Consider the following 23,906-nt stretch of genomic DNA (forward strand, 5'->3'; position numbering starts at 1 on the left):
GAGAATAAAAGGGTCCGATCTCTGCTGAAGCAGTAGCTACTGAGCAGGTTTCTGTCAGCCCATACCTGTGCTTCCCACACTCGACTGGGAGCTCCTAAAAGGCAAGGATTGTCTTGCAAAACATCCCAACAGTCCTTTCCTCAGGAACAGATATGCACAGCTGTGAATGCTTACCGGGTGGCCCGTCGAGCCAGAAGGGCCCCCTTTCTCCAGTGCCCAGCCCCGGGTCTCCTCACCCCCTGCCCTCCTCCATCTTCATAGCTGACTTCACAGTGAAGCAAATGGCTCAAAGCACTTCCGCTGGAGCCCAATTATGCATCATCAGAATAGTTTACAATTATATCAGGAAAAAAATACTGGCCAGAAAAAACAGGATGTAAGCAAGCTACAAAGAATTCATCCTCTGTTCACTCTCCGGTCGCCACAAAAGGGGAGAAAACACCAGGAGACCACGTGAAGTTCAAGGCAAAGAACAGCCCGAAATTCAAATGCGCTGTCTCCTAGGATGCATAGAGGTAGAACGCCAATGTGTCCTGCCTCAGGGAGCTCGGTGCGGGTGCCCTAGAGGGCAGTGTGGCAGTGCCAGGCACTGTGCGGATGGGGCAAGGCTAGCCACGAGAGGCGTGCGGAAGCTGAGCCCACAGGGACCACTTTGTATACTCTGCTCCACAGCGTATACAACAACCTGACTCTCAGCATCCCCAGAAAACGCAAGGTGTTTTCAGGGAGTGTGTCTGTGCTTTGGGAGGGAGCGGGGAGCAGCTTACTTAGGAAGCATTGGATAAAGAGTGACTACAGTAAGAAGCCAGTCCTTCATCTTTCTTGGAAGTTTAAACTGCAAGGGGACAGATAGCGCCCTCTCCTGGAACACTCAGATTTACCTAATTTCAATACCTGGTTGTAAAGGATCCTCAATGTACAGCATTGACGGCCGGTAGCCATCCAGCATATTTTTCTGTACTTCATCTTTGGCCACATATGAACCACCATCCTTTATCCGGATGCCGGTCTTTAAATAATTGAAGTGTCGTCCGTATAATTCAAAAAATTCTATTAAGAGAACACCATAGTTTGTATTGGGGATGCAAGCATCTTCCCTGGGATGTAACTACAAATAGAAAAAAAAAAAAAAGGAAGAAATTATTTCAGAGATTTCTCTAACTTATCTGGGGAAGAGGCAATATGGAACACCCCAATTTCTATCAGCTCCTGCCACTTTGGCTTAGCATAGGAGACAAGATGCTGAGGGGACAGGCAAGTCACACAGCTGTCAGAGACCCCACTGCAGCCCTGCCAGTGCAGGGCTAACGCTGAAGGCTGTGGCCGGCCGGCCCGGCCCAGCACAGCTGTCCTGACTCACGGGGGAGTCACGCTGCAGGCAGCCCTGTGCCCCGTGAATATACAATACTAACACTACAACTTGACGAAGATGAGCTCGGTTCTCCCAGGCTGCAGGCCTCCAGCCAGCACGCCTCACCAGCTGACACGCTCACAGGCAGCTCTGAGTTTCTGGCATTCATACGTCTACACAAGCTCAGGGACTCCAGGTCCTCACTTGGCATGTGAACATTTCCAGTGCTAAGGCTCAAACCCTGGCACAGGTGGGACAGAGACTGAGACCTGTGCTTCCCACAGGTTTCTTAAACACTCAAGGACTACGTCACGGGAACACGCCCAGCTGAAAGGGTGAAGGCACCGCAGTGCTCCCTGAGGGGACTGCTCCCCAAAACACTCCCCCAGTGGACTCATCAGAACTCTCTGCAAAAACGATCCTGGGGTGCCCATGCGGCTTACCTGAAGGAAACTGACCGCCATTAAAAAGAGACTATAAGACCCAATTCCACCTGTGAAGACTTCATTAAGATCCCTCTGGAGTAAGAATTGCTTCAGTACTAAAACCAAGTAGGGTAATACAGGATATTTCTACAAAACAAACAAAAGGAGACAGTCAGGATCTTCCCCCAAGTGCTAATGAGGGCAGGAAGCAGCTGCCGTGTTACAACACTGGGTCGGGACAAGACAGACGCAGGATATCCTAGCTTCACGGGTAGCTCCAGAGCCACAGCAGTTTTGGGTTTTCTCCTCACATGTCAAGTCTGAGACATGTGTGCCTGAATGGCCTACCTAAATGCAACAAGGTGGAGGAATCCCCCATGGGGGGTGGGGGTGGGGAGGGAATCCCAGTGCCTATAAAACTGTGTCGCATAATGCAATGTAATCAACAATAATAAAAAGAATGGCCTACCTAATCCCCCCACCCCAACAGACACACGAGCAGGGTACACCTGACAGCGCTTGCTGTGAACACAGCCAATGGATATACACGTGCACGTGGGGAACAGATGGGGGCAAGGAGCCTGTCTTGCTACATTGCATGGTGCCAAGGCAGGGGATGCCTAAGGTCCCGGGTTCCCCGGTGCTGCTCAACGTGGCCCTGGATCCTGCGATGACTTTGCTCTGGCTCCAGAGTGGCACAGGGCTGCAGCTGCCTTCCACATGGCGACCAGCTGTACTTTACTGAGGATGTCACGGGGCTGCCTGAGCATGCCAACGCCACCAAAAGACAGAAAAATGTTGCAATTTCTTCATCTATCCAACGTAAGTGAGCAAGGCAAAGGATAGCAAGGCCGGAAGAAGCACACATCCTGAAAGAGTGCTGAAGCCTGCCTTCACCAAGTCTCCCCCACGAAAACAAACTGGGCAGATCGCTGACAGAATGGTTCTGGTCCATAGGCTCAGCCCCACCCACCCTCACAAGGACTGCTGTGCTGATGGGGAAGAGCTTCCAAAGCAGGAACCTGAAGGGCAACCCAGGGAAGGTGGAGGCCACACACTGGTCCCCCGTTTGACGAGATGAGGACCGGCGAGCACACACAGCAGGCAACTGACGGCACATCCCAGGAATCTGACCTCAGCAGCCAGGGCCGCAGGGCATGCACTCCCATGGCTCCCTTACACCCAGGGCTGTTCTCAAAGATTTATTATTTGAAAGGCAGAGTTACAAAGAAAAGGAGAGAGAATGAGAGAAAAAGAGAGAGATCTCTTCCCATCTGCTGATTCACTCCCTAAACAGCTGCAACAGCCAGAGAGTGAGCTGATCTGAAGCCAGGAGCCAGAGGCTCCCAAATGGGTGCAGCGGTCAAAGAACTTGAGCCATCCTCTGCTGCTTTCCCATGCCATAAGCAGGGATCTGTGTCGGAGCTTAGCCTACTCCTTGACACTGGAACCCATCTGTATTCTTTTTCTTTTTCTTTTCTTTTTTTAAGATTTATTTTTATTTTTTTATTGGAAAGGCAGATATACAGAGAGGAGAGACAGAGAGGAAAATCTTCCGTCCGATAATTCACTCCCCAAGTGAGTGCAACAGCTGATGCTATGTCGGTCTGAAGCCAGGAGCCTCTTCCGGGTCTCCCATGCAGGTGCAGGGTCCCAAAGCTTTGGGTCATCCTCGACTGCTTTCCCAGGCCATAGGCAGGGAGCTGGATGGGAAGTGGGGCTGCCGGGATTAGAACCGGTGCCCATATGGGATCCTGGGCATGCAAGGAGAGGACCTTAACCACTGCGCCATGACGCAGGGCCCTGTATTATTTTTCAATTCAGTTTCTGTTAAAGAAAAGAAAAATGTACACCCCCCTACCCAAAACAGCAGGAAACTGACAAATTCGTTTTTTGCTTCTCTGTCCTCTGCACATGCATGTGTCTTTATAGATTTTATATACTAGAATGCAACATTTATAACATGATTAGTAGCTAATACTTTTCATTAAAACAAAAAGATAGTAAGGGGGCTGCCACCATGGTGTATCAGACTCAATCCTCTGCCTGCAGTGCCAGCATCCTACATAGGTGCCAGTTCATGTTTTGGCTGTTCCACTTCCAATTCAGCTTTCTGCAATGACCTCACAAAGCTGCAAAGGATGGCTCAGAGTCTGGGGTGCCTGCACCTGTGTGTGACAACTGTGAGAAGTGCCTAGCTCCTGGTTTCTGATTGGCTCAGCTCCAGCCACCGAAGCCATCTGGGGAGTGAATCAGCAGATGGAAGAGCTTTCTCTGTCTTGCTTTCTCTCTGAAAATCTACCTTTCAAATAATAATTTTTATTTATTTATTTATTTGGTGAATGGAGGGGGAAAACAAATGTGCTACATGCTCCGAGGCAGTCTAACAGCTAGCTTCAGAGAAAATGCTGACAACCACAGAAGCCCCCAGCGTGTTCTCGAGGCGTGGCTGACGGTTCTTCCAAAAGAAGCAGAAACGGCTTCATGGTGGAAGCAGGGAAGCCTGCAGGGATCAACCTCAGGGTCACCTGGAGCCCCTAAGCGGGTCTGTGCCTGAACTCTGGGGGCGCAGCTGCCAGCTGGCCTCTGCAGCGCACCAAGGGACAGAGGAGCCTGCCTCCCCCACCCTTAACTCTTCCTTGAGGTCACTGTCCATCATTACACACTGCACGGGAACGTGTCTGCAATGTGCACGTAGAAACAGCGAAGCGCGGGGCCACAGGCACCACACGGTACACACAGCAAATCCCACGTAGAAACAGCGAAGCGCGGGGCCACAGGCACCACCACACGGTACACACAGCAAATCCCACGCAGAAACAGCGAAGCGCGGGGCCACAGGCACCACACGGTACACACAGCAAATCCCACGCCCCAGTGAGGCGATCCCTCTGACCTTAGTAAAATCTTTGATGAGGTCCGCGGCTCTCACGCCATTCTGCACGTTAAAGCTGATATCAACTTTCACTTCAGTGAAAGAATCTGTTAATTTAATAATAGGTACCTGGAAAAAGAAAGGGCCAGTTAAAAATCTTAAAGCAAATCAAAAGACAAGTTCGGGGAAGGGCAGGCCACCCAGCTCAGGGACCAGGAACGAGGGGTCGCCGCCAGAGTGTGCATGCATGTTCTGCATCTACAGAGCCTTGCGGAGCAGATTCTGTGACTTCTGCCGACTGACAATTTTACTTTTGTGTCTAAACAGCTTTATTGATTTGTCATTTGCTTTTCCTCTAAGGTACGTAACTCCAAGGCTTGACAAACAGATCTTGATATACACACTAAAGCGATTATTCAGTCCAGAAAATTAACACTCAGAGAAATCTGCAATCATGTAGGAAAACCATTATCAACATTACGTATTTTGAAGAACACTTTCCAACTCAGTATAAGATCAAGAAACGTGAGGGGCCAGTGTTGTGGTATGGAAGGTTAAGCTGCTGCCTGAGGCCAGCATTCCCTATGAGCGCTGCTCCACTTGCAACCCACCTCCTTCCTGACACACTTGGGAAAGCAGTGTGGTGCCCAGTGCTTGGAGCTCCTGGCTTGCTTTTGGCCTGGTCCAGTCCTGGCTGTGTAGCCATCTAGAGTAAATCAGCAGATGGAAGGGCGTTCTCTCTCCCTGTCTCTCAATAATTATGTCTCTCAAATAAATAAATACAACTTGAAAACAGAAGAATTACAAGTACAGGCGCTATATACTTCATATCACTCACCTGTCCCCAGCAAGCCGATCTGGGTGCAGAATTGCATCTCCAAAACAAAGCAAAACAAAATAAAATAAAACCCACTTCTTCTAAGACTGATACATTTATTTTGACAATGAGTTTCCATCACAGTTCTTTTAATGGCCATCTAGGCCATGGCTAAAATGACTCATAAAATCTCAACTATTCACAATAGTTCAGAGGCATAAAACAAAGTGGAAGAATGCCGACATCTGTGTAATAATATCCCTATTTTATCTATAAACAATTAAAATGAAGACATTATTTAGTTAATTCTGAAAATCAGAGTTAGAGACAGAATCTTCCATTATCTGTGGGTTCCTTCCTCAGATGGCTACAACCGCTGGGGCCAGGGGCCAGGGGCCAGGAGCTTCGTCCCGTCTCCACAGAGGTGCCGGAGGCGCAGGCCCTTGGGCCACCCTCCACTGCTTTTCCCTGGCTGTCGGCAGAGGGAGCTAAATTCCAAGTGGAGCAGCCAAGACACCAACTTGCACCCAGTGGGATGCTGGCATCTCAGGCAAAGATTTTACCTGCTATAACATAACGCTAAAAACCCACATCCCCATTTTTTCTTTTTTATTTTCAATCTCTATTCTGTATTTCAAAGATTTAACAAACAAAACCCTCTATGGTGAGCACTGTCATGATAAAACTGGTTATTTTCAGAACAAATTATTTTACAAAGAGAAAGCCTTTTTTGGTGTATAAACAGTGTTACCAAAAACACGTGCTTACGATTCCCCGGTGCTCAGCACAGCGGGGTCAGGTTTCCCATGTACACAGCCAGAGATTCCAGGTGCAACGTAAAGAACTTACGGTGGCTTTGTCTAGAACTTTCACGGAATCCTCATCTGCAACTTTGTGCTTCCGGAGAGCCTCTTCCAGGGTCCACAGCGGCAGGTTTTCCCACTTCCCAAACACCACGAGATCGATGTCACTGGGGAGAGACACACCCGGTGAGGGGCCACCACCGGTTACCGGCTTCGAAGTGCACACTCCCCCTCCCGCCCCGCCACAGCTGGACAGATGCGCCAGTGACTGTGGGCTTAGCGACAGTAAGTACAGGGCTGCCTGAACCTCTTGCCCCAGTCATTTCACAGAATCCAGACCTCAAGAGCAGGGCAATTCCGAAGGAAGCAAAACCTCAAAATGCTACCAGCCCATGTTTGCTTTGCACATTGGCTCCAGGGCCTGAATGAAGACAGTCCTGTCGGGTAAGACTGGGACTTCAACTGCAGCAGCGCAGGGCTGCTCTGTAAGCATGCACACACACACGCGCCAGCATGTGCAGACATCTCAGAAGGCCAGGCCAGACACTGCTGCCTGTGGGCAGCTGTCTCGAGAACCATGGGCAGGACGGAGACGGGGGCGTTTTACGGAGATCAGCTCTGTGAAGGTGCCCCTCGCCAGGAAATGTGACTATGGATTTGTACAATACAAACGGACTGATCGGGGGGTGGGGAGGTGGCTGTGCTGAAGTTCAGAGCCTAAACTAAGGAAAAACGGGAACAAACTCAAAGCTCAATCTTTTCTGGCTTTTGCAGGTGCCATACACATCCACACATGTTGGCAGGCTCCAATCAAGTATCAAGATGGAGTGCTGCTCCCTTAGAAAGCCCACACCACTTTTATTCCCACAGGTCGGGATCCACCCTCTCCGTAAAAAATGACTAGTCGTCCTGCCAGGCTGCGGGCTGCTCACCCTCACCTGAGATGCCCGACGGGGGACGTGAGGTCCTCAAAGCGGCTCCTACCCTCCTCACAGAGGAGCTGAGCTCCCCTCCTGACCTGAGGGTTCAGTGCTGTCCCCGGAGCGTACAGCCACTTCCGGTGGCAGAGCCCTCACATCCCTGGTCACACCAGGCCTTCTACTGTGACCCATGGGAACACCTGTGCCAGGGGGCACCAGTGTGGGACTGCTCAGCTCCCTGTGGCCGTCTCTCTATCTCGGAACTAATTGGAGTCAGGTGCTACAGTGGCCCTGTTCCATCAGTCTCAGTCTTGGAGAGACGATGTGAAGGAATATTTTGCTTCAAACTCCTTCAAATACATCTAAATAAATGTTTCACACGTCTATTTTGTCTCCAGTCTTACACACTCAACAGCCAAAAATCAATATACCTTGGAAATATATACAATCTCCTTGAATATTTCATAAATGTACTAACCTAGTGGGTAGATACAGGCCTGTTTTAAAACTTCCAAATATCTGGACCTAAAACAGAAAAAGAAGGTGTCAGATAAAGCTTAGGGGAGAAATGTTTGCTTCGGCTGTCCTCTAGTGGCCTTTCTTGGTACTGCAAGAACATTTTCACTGGCACCAGGCTTTCATGAAGTCACAGGTTGATGTTGAGAATGCTATTGAAATGGATCTGACACAAACATGAGACACAGACCAAAGCACAAAACCTGGACAAGTCCAACTGAGGAGACTACTGTTCTCTTACAATTCAGACAGGATCTTAGATCCTTAACTTTTGTCTCTGAGCAGGATCAAATGAAGGTCTGACTACGTGACCAGCATACGGCACTGTTATCACCCCACCATGTTGTGCGCCACCAAGCCAGGACCTGAGCCATTCCAGCCCATGGAGAACCATGACAGTGGGAAAGGCCCAACCTCACAGGCAGAACGGACCCCAGGACTTATCCACGGCCTTGTGGTCCTCAAGTGTTTACCAAAAAAAAAAAAAAAAAAAAAAAAAGGTTGCCTGAGAAGGTGATCCCTGGGTGAGATGGGGCCCTTCTGCCTCAGGGCTGTGAACCCAAATGCCAGCAGTGTTCCCAGCTCGCCAGAGCTCCTGGGGATCAGAGCACTGCCCTCCCCAACCAAGAGTCGGGAGATCTCCTTTTAGCACCCCCTGCCAGACACCAGCGTCTTCCCCCCTCCCCATAGTCCAGGGCAGAAGGGAGACATGAAGAGTGACAGCTGGATGCTGCCAGCCCGGGACAGAGTCCGCAGAGCTACAGACCACAACGCCCTGGGTTCTAACACATGACTTCCTGGAATGGGCCAAAGTCGGGGTCAAGCACCAGGGTCAGCATGAAGCCGAGAGGAAGCAAGCCAGGGCCAGCCACCTGCCCAAGCAACCCAACGTGGGGCACAGAGCCTCCACTGGGTCACCAACGACCAAAAAGCAGGTGGTCGTGCTACATCACATCTAATTAAGAGACCGTGGCAATGAGGTCTGATTGGTCTTTACACTAATGATTCCTAAATACGGTTTGCCATTAGTAATTGCTATTCAGTACTGATGGAGGAAAAAAAAAAAGTTTTGACTGATCTAATCCAATGAAAATAGCCAGGAAGCCCTGGCTTCGCGAGACTGCAGAAGACCACCTGCCTGTCACTCGTCCAGCAGACAGGCAGCACGCCTGAGCTCAGCAGCAGAGGTGTCTGGACCCCACGCCGGGTCCACACTGACCCCTGGCCCTGGCTCCAGCCTCCTGCCGGTGCAGGCCCAGAGCAGTGCTCATGGCTCCAAGTCGCGATCTGAAGTGGCTGTGTCAGCTGCCTGCCTCGCCCTGGTCCAGCCCCAGCTGCTGCAGGAATCTGAGGAGTAAGCCAGCAGGTGGGAGTGCCTTCCATGTCTCTGCGTCTCAAATAAATTGGCTTTTCAAACAGAAGTAGCCACACCGGCAAGGGAGGCCCCCAAGAGGCAAGCCCTCCATGTGGATGAGGACGGGGCCCGGCGCCCAGCAGGTACTCACGTCAGCACTCGGCCACAGCTCCTTGATCACACTCTCAATCCTGTTCACCACCTCCATGCGCATCTTCTCCTCCTCGGGTCTTGGAGACATGTACTCATAAAAATCACTGATTTCCTCATGCAGACTGCAGGACAAAGGCAAGAAGTCACTGTCAGCAGGACCACCGGATGGGAAGTCACGGTCTTAACTGGTCTTGTGTAATGAAGTCTGACTAGGTAATTCAGCACATGATCCTATGTTCAGAGACCTTACTTTTCATGTTCTATCTCTGGCTAAAATGAGAATCAATGGAATCTAATAGAAAAAACAAACAACTCCCTTGGCAGAACACATGCGGGGTGCTGGTAGTATTTCTCTGTGTAACGACAGGCCCTGGCCTGTTCCACATAAGCACCCAGCCAGCAGACACCACACTGAAGACATGGACTCCAGGGACGCAAGCAGGCCCTCTGCGCAAGCTGAGCTCAGTGCCGCGTGAACAGCAGCACGGCTCCAACAAGGCTGGCAGACAGAGGTTCCACGATGACGCTGGAGGCTCCCAGGGAACTGCCAGGGAGCTAGACGCACGATCTGTCTGTGTGGGTGGCTGGTGGGAAACGAACCCGGAGAAGAGGTAGGCCCCAGAGGACACAGGCTCGGAACGCTGCACTACGCTGGGAAATTCAAGCTCTCCCCTGGGCGGCAGGAGGCTGCTTAAACACTATTCTAGAGGGACTGAGAAGAGCATCCCTTCATAAAGACAGCATTTTAAAGCAATGAAACTGGCAACTGTGCAAACAGCACAGCAGCCCGGGGACAAGGCTGGATGCAAAGAGCAGGGGTCATAAATCATTGGGCTTGCAGGATGGATGAAGGCCTGACCTTGGGGATGGTGGCTGTGCGCATGTATGCAAGGGCGTGTGTGTGTGTTACAGTAGGCTCCGGGGCCTCACCAGCACTGAGGGAAAGACGAAGGCTGCCTTTGAGGGCTGAGGCCCAGAGGAATCAAGTGGTCAGAAGGAAGGCCGGGGGGGAGGCTACACAAGGAGAGGAACGGAGCCGGTGTGAGGAGGCTGAGGGTAGCAAGAGGAGCAAGCAGGGGAAGTGGCAAGGGACGGGAAGACAAGTGCTGGAGAGCTGGGGGGAGCTCAGGGTCTCAAGGGCAAACCAGGAGGCCAAGTGCAGGACCTCCCACCAGGGGGTGCCAAGTGCCCTGGGAAAAGGAGGAGGCAAGACAGCACTCCAGGAGGAGGAAGTGTGCCAGCATCTACACTGCCCACACAGGGACTAACACAGGAGCTGGAAACACCAGCAGGCCAAAAACGATTTTTGAGGAAAGGGGGAAAAAGAAAGCTTCATGTCCCAATACCTATGGGTGATAATGCTTGCTCCATGGAAACTGAATGACTTTTAAAATGTGACCAATAAAGCAATCAAATTTCTGTCTCTTTGGATGTTTTTATTCTGGACCGAGAATCAAAACATCCTCAAGTACAGGCTGGGGCAGGGTCCAAGGACAGCTGTGTCCCCAGGAACAAGTGACCACATGCTTCCGCCTCAGCACGCTCAACACATTCCAACATGGCCTTTAGTTTCAAACCCCAGGCTAAGGAGTGATCTGCAACAACATTCTACCTGTTTGCCCTGGGTTTAATTGACCAGTAGGCCCCGGACACCACCATCCCCAGCCTTGTGGGTTCTCAGGTGACATCTGAAAGGACAGCCCTGCATGCCCTGCACGTGGGCAGGACCTAACAATTGTGCTGGGATGCCTTGAGATTTGTTGCCTGTGGTCTTGTGCCCTGGCACACAGCTTCTACAATCCTTGGAGTCTCAAAGTAATGACTTTGTAGCTGCAGTTGAGATGCCTCATGACTTGCAGGATGGGGAGAAAGACCAGGCCCTGGCTACAGATAGGACTTCCAGCTCCATCCTCACCAGGCAGAGGGGTCAAGGCTGGACGGATTACCAGTGGTCAGCGACAGAATCAATTGTGCTCACACCCTCTTCCAGGAGCTACAGATGGTCAAACAGGTGGAGCTTCAGAAACTGGATGACAGCACATATATGGCCAAGAGCGAGGCACGCAGGGACCCTCCCAGACCTCGCTCTACACACTGTTTCAGCTATATATCTGTATCTTTCAGAAATATCTTTCACAGGGTCGGAGCAGCAGTATAGCATGTCAATGGTGCCAGCATCCCACGTGGCCACTGGTTCAAGTCCTGGCTGTTTCAATTTTGATTCTGTTCCTTGGAAAAAGTAGCAGAAAATGGCCCAGGTGCCCATGGGTCCCTGAACCCATGTGGGATTCCCAGAAGAAGCTCCTATCTCATGATTTTGGAGCATCTCAGCTCCAGCCATCTGGGGAGTAAACCTGCTGATGCAAGACCTCTGTCTCTCCCCCTATCTCTTTCAAATAAAAATAAATACAACCTTTAAAAATGATATATCTTCTATGGTCAATCAAGAAACACCAAGTGTTACCCTGTGTTCTCCAAGTCTCTCTAGAAAATTAACTAAGCCCCAGGAAGGGTGCGTACCGATCCCCACCGCCAGTATGGCCAACACCTGGACTTGCGAGGGCGCGGCATCGGAAGTGGGGAGCTCAGTGGCCAGGCTCTTGGCCAACTGCAGCAGCGAGCGTCACCACAGGACGCCAGGATGGTGTCCCCACACACCTCCCACACTAGCTTGGTCAGAGGCATTTTGGGTTGTGAGGTACAGGAAGAGACACAGTCTGGTTTTCCCACACAAGCACCCTCTATCAGAGTACCGAGATTTTAGAGCAGTGAACATGAAGACACAAGTTGGTGCTGGACAGGCAATATGTTGAATGTCTCTGTTGCTTCCCTTCTGACCCAGCTCCCTACTAATATGCCTCGGACAGCAGAAGATGGCCCAGGTATGTGGGTCCCTGGCATTCGTGTGGGAGCCCAGCATGAAGTTCTGGGCCCTTGGCTTCAGCCTGGCCAAGCCCTGGCTGTTGTAGACACTTGGGGAACCAGGTAATGAAACATATCTCTCCCTGTCTGTATCACTTCTTCAAATAAACAAATCTGAAAAAACAAAAAGAAAAACAGACAAGTTCCCCATTTATAAAGGAAAGCAATACCAAAGCAGTGTGATGAAATAAGTGTCAGCATAGAACTGTAAAGTATGCTGAAAGAGAAACTTAATTTGCTGGTCATAAATCACTCTCAGTAACAAACACACAATTTTTTTTTTAAACATTAGAAAAAGGTCTAGCTCAGCTGATTTAGGAGAAAATAGGGACACGAGAAAACATTACTCCTGCTGTGCAGACACTCGACTACCGACTACCAGAGACACAGTGGCAGCGAGGTGTCCCTGGTCCGAGAGGCAGAAGTGCATTCTGCCCTCTTCTGGCTGGGCTGCCTTTGGGGTGCATGCGAGCTACTCAGGAGCGCCCCTACCCTCAGAGGCCACACCAGCAGGCCAAGGCCGGTGGGATGCAGGCCCTGCTCAGCTCTGTCCCCAGCAGCAGCACCAGCTGCAGGGAGCAAGAGATCCCTGCCCCATGTGACACACATCCTGTGAGACCCCACAGCAGCCATGGCTTCTAACCCTCTCCCCCTTACGACCAACTTGGAGGTGCTGACAGAATCCCATTCAGTAACTACCAGAAACATTCACCCTAGGAGGACTTTTTTTTAAAAAAGTTCTTTTTTATTTGAAAGGCAGAATTACAGAGATCTTCCATCCACTAGTTCACTCTCCAAATGGTCACAACTAGGCTGGTCTGAAGCCAGGAGCCTGGAGCTTCTTTTTCTGGATACTCATGTGGGTGCAGGGGCCCAAAAACTTGGGCCATCTTTCACTGCTTTTCCAGTACACTGGCAGGGAGCTGGGTTGCAACTGAAGCAGCCAGGACTCAAACTGACACCCATAGGGGATGCCAGCACTGTAGGCAGAGGCTCCGGCCTCATTATAAATAGACACGTGATTATGATCCTGTGCATTGTCTTAAGGAGCTCACAGTGTAGGGAGCACCACCTCTCCAGTGGGGGTGGACTAATAAATAATACTGACATAAATAGTTCTTAACCCTCCCCATCTTGGGGCTGGTGTTGTTGTGCAGTGTCTTAAGCCGCCACCTGAGACATCGGCTGCTCCCCACAGGAGTCCTGGTTCCACCAGTGATCCAGCTCCCAGACAATGTGCCGGGGAAGGGAGCAGAGGACAGCCCACCTGCTCCTCCCCCAGGCACGCACATGGCAAATCCAGATGAAACATTCCTCGCTGTTTGGGCATTTGGAGAATGAACTGTTGGATGGAAGACTATCTATGTACTAATATATCTACCGATCTCTGCAACTGCCTTTCAAATAAATAAATAATATTCTCACCTTCCACAAAGATCTCCATGAGGATTAAGGGATCTCTGACAGAGGATGCTCAGTATCGTCAGATACAAACATTGAGAAAGTCGCCAATGCCCACGACGGGACACAACCGCAAGGAGCGTACACACACACACACACACACACACACACACACACACACACACGCCATCCATGCCTACGATGGGACACAACGCAGGGAACACACACACACACACACACCGACAGTGCCCATGGATGGGACCCGATTCAGGAATCGCACACACATGGATCTGCCTTTTATCACCCAGAACGCATCACAAAGCATGCAAAGCTATATAAACTGACAAAGAGGCAAGGTTATGTTTAAAACGTTAAACATGAACAATGCGTTCGGTAGGAGTCCTTCTGTGGGCATCATAGAAACAACAGCACACTCGGAGAGCACCAGGTGTGCCTCTGCTGCCCAGCCAAGGGACCTGCAGGAGAGCCTGTGTAGAGACCCTAATTTGTATCTTATCCCACACTTTTATTTTTCTGCTTTTCTAATAGAGATTACTGAATGGTGAGATTATAGTCGTAGAAATACATTGGCATTTCCCCATGTAAAAGACACATACATTTTGGTGGCCACACAAATACTAGCCCTACCCTGAGAAGTACAAAGCCTGCATCCCATTCTGTTAACCATGATTAAACCCAAGAGGAGATCTGCGGGGAAAGGAATGAGTTATTAAAACAGCCACCTAGTCTACCTTCTAAAGATGCTACCGAGAACTACCATAATGATTTACTTTTTTCACAGATGTATTTATTTGAAAGGCAGAGAATGGAGCAGGAGGTGGGTGGGTGAGCAGAGACTGAACTTCCAAAATGCCTGCAATAGCCAGCACTGGCTGAGCTGCAGTCAGCCAGCAGCTCCACCCTGGTCGCCCAGGTGGGTGGAGGTAACCAAAGTGCTTGGGACATCCTCTGCTGCCTCTGAGGCACATCAACAAGAGCTCGATCAAACCAGATACTCCAATCTGGCACGTGGGCACGTCAAGCAGATTAACTCATCACTGCACAGGACCTGCCTCACTGTAGAGACATATTTTTAAGGATCTCTTTAAATTATTTATTTATTTTTATTGGAAAGGCAGATTTTCAAAGAGAAGAAGATACAGAGAGAAAGATCTTCCATCTGCTGGTTCACTCCCTGACGGCCTCAACAGATGGAGCTGAGCCGATCCAAAACCAGGAACCAGGAGCCTCCTCCAGGTTTCCCATGTGGGTGCAGGGTCCCAAGATTTTGGGTCATCCTCCACTGCTTTCCAAGGCCACAACTAGGGAGCTTGAAGGGAAGTGGAGCAGCCAGGACATAAACCAGCACCCATATGGGATCTTGCTTGTGTGTAAGGCAAGGATTTAGTTATCTGGGCCACTACACCGGGTCTTATAGAACCTTTTAATACACTCAAAGAATCTAGCCTTACAAACCAAAATGTTACACACCTTACAACCAGGGAACCTGAGCCAGCAGGAGGCCAGCAGGCAGCCCTGACACCTGGCCACACAGGGTGCACAGGCTCGGGCGCAGGGGACAGCACTCACACCGCCACATGCTGCCGCACTGCAGAATGCCTTTGCAGTGTGTGCAGGGGGCTTCTGCTGGCAGGGGGCTATCCCTGCTACAGACTCAAATCCTCAGAGGTAGGCACATACCATTCACACTTCTGGCCTAACGTAAGACTCTGGCAGCCCTGGCTTTGGGGCAACACGGATCTATAGTGCACTGTACGCTGGACTTTTCTCAAAGGCACACGGCTACCAGGAAAAGCAAGCAAGGCAGCCAGGGGTGATAGCTGCCCAATCTGAGCAACACCTTCAGGAGACAGCAGGGCAGAATGCAGCGTTTTAACAAGCGGCTGCCACGCACACAGCAGCCCAAGTCATTACAGCAAACCAGCATAGCCCAGACACTTCACCGTTCTCGCCCATCTTCCTCCAGAGTCACTGCTTCCACACAACATTGCAGAACCAGCCCTGGATCACCCTTCCTCCTCATCCTGAGGGCTATTGCACCTCCAATCCTTCTGCAAAAACACAAACAAATGCCTCCTCATCAGACCTTGTCCCTGCACCTTCCTTGCCACTACTCAGGGTCAAGGCCACCCAACTGTGTCCTTGCCACCCTCCCTTCTCTAGTCCCTCTCCAAGTGCCCACCTGGGTCCCACCGCTTGTTGGGGGTCACTTTCTGTAATGAGTCACAGCTGCTCCCTGGCTCAGCCCTCTTCTTCCTGTTCTAGAACGGCCTGCACAGGCAGACCCAAGCACGGAACATCCTTGATCTTCCTCTCCTGGCGAGACCCCTGAGATCCTGTGGGTTCAAAGCCTACTAAGTGTCTCTCAGAGCATCACGCTCCACAGGTCACCTGCAATTACAACCCCACCCCCACCCCCACACACACACTGTGTGCCCAGATTCAGACTACCCATAACCAGCATGTAATGTTTTTAAAGATTTATTTTTTACTTGAAATAAATTATATATAGAAAGAGTTCTTGCACCTGCTGGTTTGCTCCTCAAATGACTGCAACAGTTAGAACTGAGCCGAACCAAAGCCAGGAACCAGGAACTTCCTTCTGGGTCTCCCACATGGGTGCAAGCTCACAAGGATTTGGGCCATCCTCCACTACTTTCTCAGGCCATAAGCAGGAGCTGGATTGAAGTAGAACAGCCAAGTCTCAAACCCGTGCCCATATGGGATGCCGGCACCAGAAGCGAAGGATTAGCCTGTTACACCATTGTACCAGCACCAGTAAGCAATGTTTGAAAAAGCCAAGCTTTGCAAGTATTTCAAGAATGGAATGCCCTAATAGCTTCATATCTGAACGTACACACAATGTGTCCTGTGTTCTAACAGAGCCAGGAAGGATCGGGGACAAGTGAAGCAAGCGGCGGCTCACTAAATGGAAGGATCGCCAGTGCAAGGCCCATCGCCCGCTTCTGCAGACAATAAACTTCTTCTCACCTCCATGATGAAAGATTACTTAATACGGCAAAGACGGAGCTCTCGCGTCCCACTTTTGTGAATGCTCCAAGCGTGCACAAATGGTTACTCAGGCTTCAGGAATGTCCTATCTGCTATGCTAACCCCTCCTCGATGATGACGATGTCGGAGTCAAGTGCAGAGAAGGGACACCTGGCCCTGTGTCCTATGTTCCTCCTCCTTTAAAGAGGTACTGGCACTTGCCCTCCTAGAAACGAGAGCATTCCTTCCCAACACCGCCACCTGTTGCTCCGTCTGCTCAGGCCAGTGTTCCAGAAGGATGCTTTTCGTCTGTTCCTTCTCTGCCCCTCCTCTTCCCCTCCCCCTGTGGAGGAGATGGAAACCATCTGTCTTCCTTCAGGCCTTGCCCAGAGATCTAGATGCTATAGAAGAAAGCTGACTGAGAAAGCCTTTCTCCAAGTTAGTCTTCTTCCCATTGTTTAAGGCAATCACTGTTTAGAATATAGTTAGAATATAGTCAAAATATTTTTGAATATGTATATTGGGAGCTTGCCTTAGCTTAATATAAATTACTTATGAGCAGATAGGCACCTCAGATAAGTTTTGGACATTGGGATTTTCACATACAGGACCCTTGAAAGTGAAGTCACTAGCCCTACACCAAGACAAGACAAAACAGGTAGAGAATAATAATTGCTCTCAGAATTATGAAAGCTAGGAGCCAGCATTATGGTGTAGCAGCTAAAACCACTGCCTGTAATGTTAGCATGCTGTAAGGGAGCCTGTTTGAGTCTCAGCTGCTCCACTTCCAATCCACCTTCCTGCTAACGGCCTTTGAAAAGCACCAGAAGATGGCCCAGCCCAGCCCTGGCTATGTGGCCACCTGGGGGAGTGACCCATGAAAGCTCTCTCTCTCTCTCTCTCTCTCTCTCTCTCTCTATCCCCTCCTCCCTTACTTCCTTCTTCCCTCTCCCACCCCCACCATCCCATGTCTTTCTCTCTGTAACTCTTTCAGATAAATAAATCATTAGAAACTTACTGAGGGCTCAGCACGTCTGTACTTCATTGTTGTGTTTAAGGCTATAACATCGATTCATAAAGTATCATTTATACATGCATTTAAAAATATGAGAAGAAAACAAAACAAAACAAAACAATATGCAAAGTCAGACTGACTTTCTCTCTGCCTGGATCTCAAATGAACATATTGCTTTTAAGACTTATTTATTTGAAAGTTTAGAGTAAGGAAGAGAGAGAGCTCTCCCATCTTCAGGCTCACTCCTCAGTTGGCTGCAACAGTCAGTGCTGGCCAGGCTGAAGCCAGGAGCCTGGGGCTTCATCAGGGTCTCCCCCGTGGCTAGCAGAAGCCCAAACACTGGGTCATCTTCCACTGCTTTCCTCAGGCCTATGGCAGGGAGCTGGATGGTAACCGAGTAGCAGGAACAAAAGAACCAGCTCCCACAGGGGACCGTGGTGAGTGTCGCAGGTGATGGCTTTACTTCTATGTCCCGACATCAGCCCCAATGTCTTCAAAACCATGATACCCTTCTTTACAACTGGAAAACACAAAGATTACCACACCACAGGTGACTCCAGAACAAATATCTGATAGAGACCGCCCGATGCCATTCGAGTCAGGAGAACAGCACAGTGGCCCTTTCAGTACTACGCATCATCTGGCATACAGGCACCTGCCATCAGACCACAATCCCTTACTGCTGAGCATTTCGGTCACTTTCCATTTTTCACCATGAACAATTACAATGTTTGTTTCTGCACAGAAACCTGGAATCAATTCTAATCATTCTCTCAGAATGCGTCCTTAGGAGAAGTGGAATCCCTGGGAGAAAGAGCGTGAACAATCCGTTACAGAAAGGACATGGATGCGTCTGCCCACGGCACCGCCAAGGATCCTTACAGCCTCTGCACCACAGCTTCCGTGCCTGGATTCGGGAGTGAGTTGACAATTTTCCCCATGTTTACTGGACCACTGAATTATTTCTCTTTCAATTCATTTCAACAAATGTACCGGAATTACCACAGTAGTTTAGGGATCATGAGCTGGAATGGGACCTCAGCATCATCACTGATTGGACAGCCTGGGCAAGTGTTAGCTCTGCAAGCCCGTTTCCCAAAAGGGCCAACAACAACACTCGCTTTGCAGAAATTTTGTAGGAATTAAGCAAGGATGTGAACGGCTTGGCACAGGGCTGACTATTTGCTTAGCACAAAATAAAGCCTCAATAAACATCAGCTACCACTAATTATTAAGAAATAAGAACCAACACACAAAACAAACGAGTACAGAAAAGCATCAATGTGTGCAGGTCTGACCCAGACGCCAGGCCACGAATCTGCAGACTTTGCTTTTAAATTCATCCTTTTCTGGTTGTTGCAAAAGACTTTTTTTTTTTTAAACGCAGACAGAAAATTCTATTAAGCCATGGATTGAGAGAAAAAGATTACAAGGAACATTAACTTATTCTACTTGATGCCCAATTCTAGAATTAAAAGTGGAGGTAAGGGCCCGATGCGGTGGCCTAGCAGCTAAAGTCCTCACCTTGAACGCGCCAGGATCCCATATGGGCACCGATTTTAATCCTGGCAGCTCTACTTCCCGTCCAGCTCCCTGCTTGTGGCCTGGGAAAGCAGTGGAGGACGGCCCAAAGCCTTGGGACCCTGCACCCGCATGAGAGACCTGGAAGAGGTTCCTGGCTTCTGATTGGCGTAGCACCGGCCATTGCGCTCACTTGGGGAGTAAACCATTGGATGGAACATCTTCCTCTCTGTCTCATCTCCTCTCTCTATATCTGCCTTTCCAATAAAAACAAATAAATCTTAAAAAAAAAAAAGATGCCTACATCATATTTTACTGGGGAGCTGCAAATTAAAACAGTGAGATTCTACTTCACACCTATTAAAATGGCAAAACTCCAAAACAGGGAAACACCAAACGCTGAGGAGGATGTACGGCAACAAGCACCTGCTGCTGGGGGATGCAGAGGGTGCAACCACTTCGTTAGACAGCTTGGCTGTTGCTTGCCAAACCAAACACACTCTTAGCATACACACAACTCAGCAACAGTGCGCCTTGCTATTCACCCAAAAGGATTAAAACTGTGTCCTCACAAAAACCTGCACATGGAGACTTGTAACAGTTTTACGCAGAACTGCTAAAACCTGGAAGCAAACGAGATGTCCTTCAGTAGGGAAACAGAATACTCCACCGAGTATTACTCGGCAGTGTAGAGCAATAGGCTATGTAAGCCACAGCAAGCCGGGAGGAATCTGAGGTGCTGACGGCTGAGTAAGATGCCAACAGGACAAATTTGCATATTGTACGGCTGCAACTATGTGACATTCTGGAAAAGCCAACGTTCTAGACACGACAGAAGCATCGTTGGTTGTCAGAGGGCTGGAAGCAGAGGAGACAGGATTTCCAGGACAGGAGGAATTCTGACACTACTCTAGGACGCTACTGTAGCACACACACACCATTACACATTTATCAAACAGAAGGTATCACAGTAGGCGGAACTTAAACATGAAGTGTGAAGCTAGTGATAGTAAAGGGTTGAGCATCTTAAGCCATTCTGAGTTGGCTTTTGTATGTGCTGAGTAACAAGTCTAGTCGCATTCTTCAGTATGTGGATGCCCGATTTTGGCAGCACTACTTATTAAAGAAACTACCTTTCCCCCCAAAATATGCTCTCTTTTTTTTTGAGATTTATTAATTTTTATTGGAAAGGCAGATACACAGAGAGGAAGATCTTCCGTCCAATGGTTCACTCTCCAAGTGACCACATTGGCTGGAGCTGAACCAATCAGAAGCTAGGATCCAGGAGCTCCTCCAGGTCTCCCATGTGGGTACAGGGTCCCAAGGCTTTGGGCCGTCCTCCACTGCTTTCCCAGGCCACAAGCAGGGAGCTAGATGGGAAGTAGAGCTACCAGGATTAGAACCAGCACCCATATGGGATCCCGGCGTGTTCAAGGCGAGGACTTTAGCCACTATGCTATAGCACTGGGCCCTCTTTTTTATATTTAAAAGCTTTATTTATTTTCTTTGGAAAGTCAGACTATGGGATCCTGGTGCATGCAGCGCAAGGACTTTAGCCACTGGGCTACCATGCCGAGCCTGCCAATGATATTTTTTAAAGTGCTAAAGAAAACATTGCTGAAATTTGTATACAATCACAGAAGATCCTGATTAACTTAAGCAGTTTCTACCAAGAGGAACAAAGCAGGAGGCCTTGATGCTACCCAACTTTAAAATGCATTACAAAGCTGTTGTTATTCAAACAGCATGGTATTGGCACAAAGCAGATTCATAGTTGCCAATGCTGCAGCCTAGTGAGTTAAGCCAGCATCCCATATGGGTGTCAGTTCGAGTCCTGACTGTTCCACGTGCAAGCCAGCTCCCTGCTACTATGCCCGGGAAAACAGGAGGGAATAGTCCAGCTGTCTGGGTTCTTGCCACCCAACATGGGAGATCTGAAAGAGACTCTTAAGTCCCAGTTCTGGCCTGGCCCCGCCCCGGCTGTTGCAGCCACCTGGAGGAATGAGTCAGCAGCTGGAAGACCTCTCTCTTTCTTAAGCTATGATTTCCAAATAGAAGTGAATAAATCATACAAAAACAAAAGAATCCACAGATCAGAATAGCAGAGATCATGGAAATAAATACAGCTACAACCAGCTGATGTCTGGCAAAGGTGCTTAAGAACATACATTGGGGCCAGTGCAGTGGCTCAACTAGCTAATTCTCTACTTCCAAGTGCCAGCATCCCGTTTGGGCACTGGTTCATGTCCCAGCTGCTCAGCTTCCCATCCAGCTCCCTGTTTATGGCGTGGGAAAGCAGTCGAGGATGGTCCAAAGCCTTGGGACCCTGCACTTGTGTGGGAGACCCAAAAGAGGTTCCTGGCTTTGGATGGCTCAGCTCTGGCTGTTGCGGCCACTTGGGGAATGAATCAACAGAAGGAGGATCTTTCTCTCTGTATATCTGAATTTCCAATAAAAATAAAATAAATCTTTAAAAAAATAAATCATTGGAATCCTCATAGGGACTGCATTTAAAACCATAAATTTCTTGCAGTCCACAGATTTTAATTATACTGATTCTTGCAGTTGGTGTCGTAATTTCTTTCTTTCCTGACCTATTAAATTTCACTGTAAAGCCTCCGGTTAAATTTATGGCTAGGGGCTTACTGATTTTGTAGCTTCTGGAGATGGGATTGCTTCCTGATGCCTTCTTTAGATGATTTACTACTGGTTCCCAAGCTCTGGCCACTCTGCTGGCTTTATTAGCTCCAACGGTTCTTTGGTGGCATCACCGGGGTTTCCGCTACATGAGACCATGCCATCCATACAGAGCGACAATCTGACTTCCTCCTTTCCAACATGCACGCCCTTTAATCCCTTCACTTGACTAAGTGCTCTGGCTAGGAAGGACTTCCAGCACTTCGCTGAACAACAACAAAGCTGCTCAAAGTTGGCACCCCTATCTTGTCCCAGATCTTAGAAAGCCTTCAGCTCTTCCCCATTCATGATAATATCACCTGCTGGTGTTACATACGGGTTTTATTATCTTTTTTTTTTTTTTAAGATTTATTTATTTATTGGAAAGTCAGATATACAGAGAGGAGGAGAGACAGAGAGAAAGATCTTCCGTCCGATGATTCATTCCCCAAGTGAGCGCAACAGCTGATGCTATGCCGATCTGAAGCTGGGAGCCAGGAACCTCCTCCAGGTATCCCACGAGGGTGCAGGGTCCCAAAGCTTTGGGCCATCCTCGACTGCTTTCCCAGGCCACAAGCAGGGAGCTGGACGGGAAGTGGAGCTGCCGGGATTAGAACTGGTGCCCATATGGGATCCTGGCGTGTTCAAGGCGAGGACTTTAGCTGCTAGGCCATGCCTTTATTACCTTAACATACATTCTTTCTGTGCCTAATTTGGTCAGTTTTTATCATGAGGGGACATTATTATTTGAAACACAGAGTTACAGGGAGAGAGGAACAGGTGCAGACAGGGAGAGAAAGGGGGAGAGACACAGAGAGATCCTTTCATCTGTTTATTCATGTCCCCAAACCACAATGGCCACATGCCTGAAGCTGGGTGATCTAAAGCCAAGAACCTGTTCCAGGTCTCCCATGTGGATGCAGGGACCCAAAACTCTACTGCTCTCCCAGGGACGTCAGCAGGGAGCTGGATGGGAAGTGGAGCAGTCAGGACTCAAACTAGCACCCATATGGGATGCCGATTCCAAAGACACGCCATGCAGCAGTGGCGGCATTGTTTCATTTCACTAAACTGCTAATGAGTCTGGAAGACATCAGATAATAGTCCACGTTGTGCTCCCCTTGTGGGAGCCTCAGGTGGAGCTCCTGGCTCCTAGTTACTCGCCTAACCCTAGTTACTGCAGGCTTTTGGTAAATGAATCCGCACACTTGGAATACCTCCGTCAGTCTGCTTTTCAAATAAGATAAATATTTTTTTTTAAAAAAAAACATGCTATGTCGGGGCAAGCATTGTGACATAGTGGGTTAAGCTACCACATGTGATGAGTATCCCATATGGGTACCAATTTGAGTACCAGCCTCTTCACTTTCAATCCAGCTCCCCACGAAGCATTAGCAGACGACCCCAGGCCTTGGGCCCCAGTACCCTCTCTTGTGAGATCTGAATGGAACACCAGAGTCCTGCGTTGCTGTATTTATTTTGGCTCAGTCCTGTCCATGATGGCCACTTGCCAGAGAGGGGGGAGGATGGCAGAAAGATTGTGAGCCATGTGGGAGAGTAGAATCAAGATCTCTCTAATTCTGCCTTTCAAACAAATAAATATCTGGTAGCCTAGCTGCTAAAGTCCTTGCCTTGCACGTGCCTGGACCCCATATGGGTGCCGGTTCTAATCCCGGCAGCCCGGCTTCCCAGCCAGCTCCCTGCTTGAGGTCTGGGAAAGCCCAAAGCCTTGAGACCCTGTACCCACGTGGAAGACCCGGAAGAGGCTCGAGGCTCCTGGCTCCTGCCTTCAGAGTTGCAGCCACTTGGGGAATGAGTCAGCAGACGGAAGATCTTCCTCTCCGTCTGTCCTCTTCTCTGTATATCTGCCTTTCAATAAAAATAAACTAAATCTTTTAAAAAATTCTATAACACTGGACGAAGCTACAAGTCCTTGTGTTTTCATAACACAGGGCTGTAGTTACCCACCCCGGAACCTGAACTCGGGCTCCTCTATTGGCTTTTTCTGTCACTGTGACTTCCTCCCACCCCTGCTTTCAGTTTCTATTCTGTTACTGAATCCGGGGCTGGGCTTGGAAAGCTCCAGCAAGGTGGCAGTGCCCTCCACGCCTCCTCAGAGCTGTGCCCCAGAGGAGCCATGCCAGG

General features: G+C 49.4%; 1 protein-coding gene across 3 annotated transcripts in view; it reads right to left on the reverse strand.

Annotated features, from left to right (window-relative positions):
• The window catches only part of TENT4B (terminal nucleotidyltransferase 4B), a 70,874-nt gene that overhangs the window by 6,298 nt on the left and 40,670 nt on the right, over positions 1–23,906 (reverse strand). For 2 of the 3 annotated variants that reach the window (XM_040982737.1, XM_040982735.1), the window contains 6 exons: positions 9,213–9,336; positions 7,670–7,716; positions 6,318–6,438; positions 4,673–4,780; positions 1,795–1,923; positions 895–1,108 (listed from right to left, as the gene is read on the reverse strand). In XM_040982737.1, coding sequence (XP_040838671.1) covers positions 895–1,108; positions 1,795–1,923; positions 4,673–4,780; positions 6,318–6,438; positions 7,670–7,716; positions 9,213–9,336 — 743 coding nt within the window. The remainder of the gene's footprint in view (positions 1–894; positions 1,109–1,794; positions 1,924–4,672; positions 4,781–6,317; positions 6,439–7,669; positions 7,717–9,212; positions 9,337–23,906) is intronic. The other variant, XM_040982736.1, reaches the window with a different exon arrangement.

The sequence above is a fragment of the Ochotona curzoniae genome, unplaced genomic scaffold (genome assembly GCF_017591425.1).
Source record: "Ochotona curzoniae isolate NIBS_2020 unplaced genomic scaffold, NIBS_Ocur_1.0 contig_3622, whole genome shotgun sequence".
NCBI classification, from domain to species: domain Eukaryota; kingdom Metazoa; phylum Chordata; class Mammalia; order Lagomorpha; family Ochotonidae; genus Ochotona; species Ochotona curzoniae.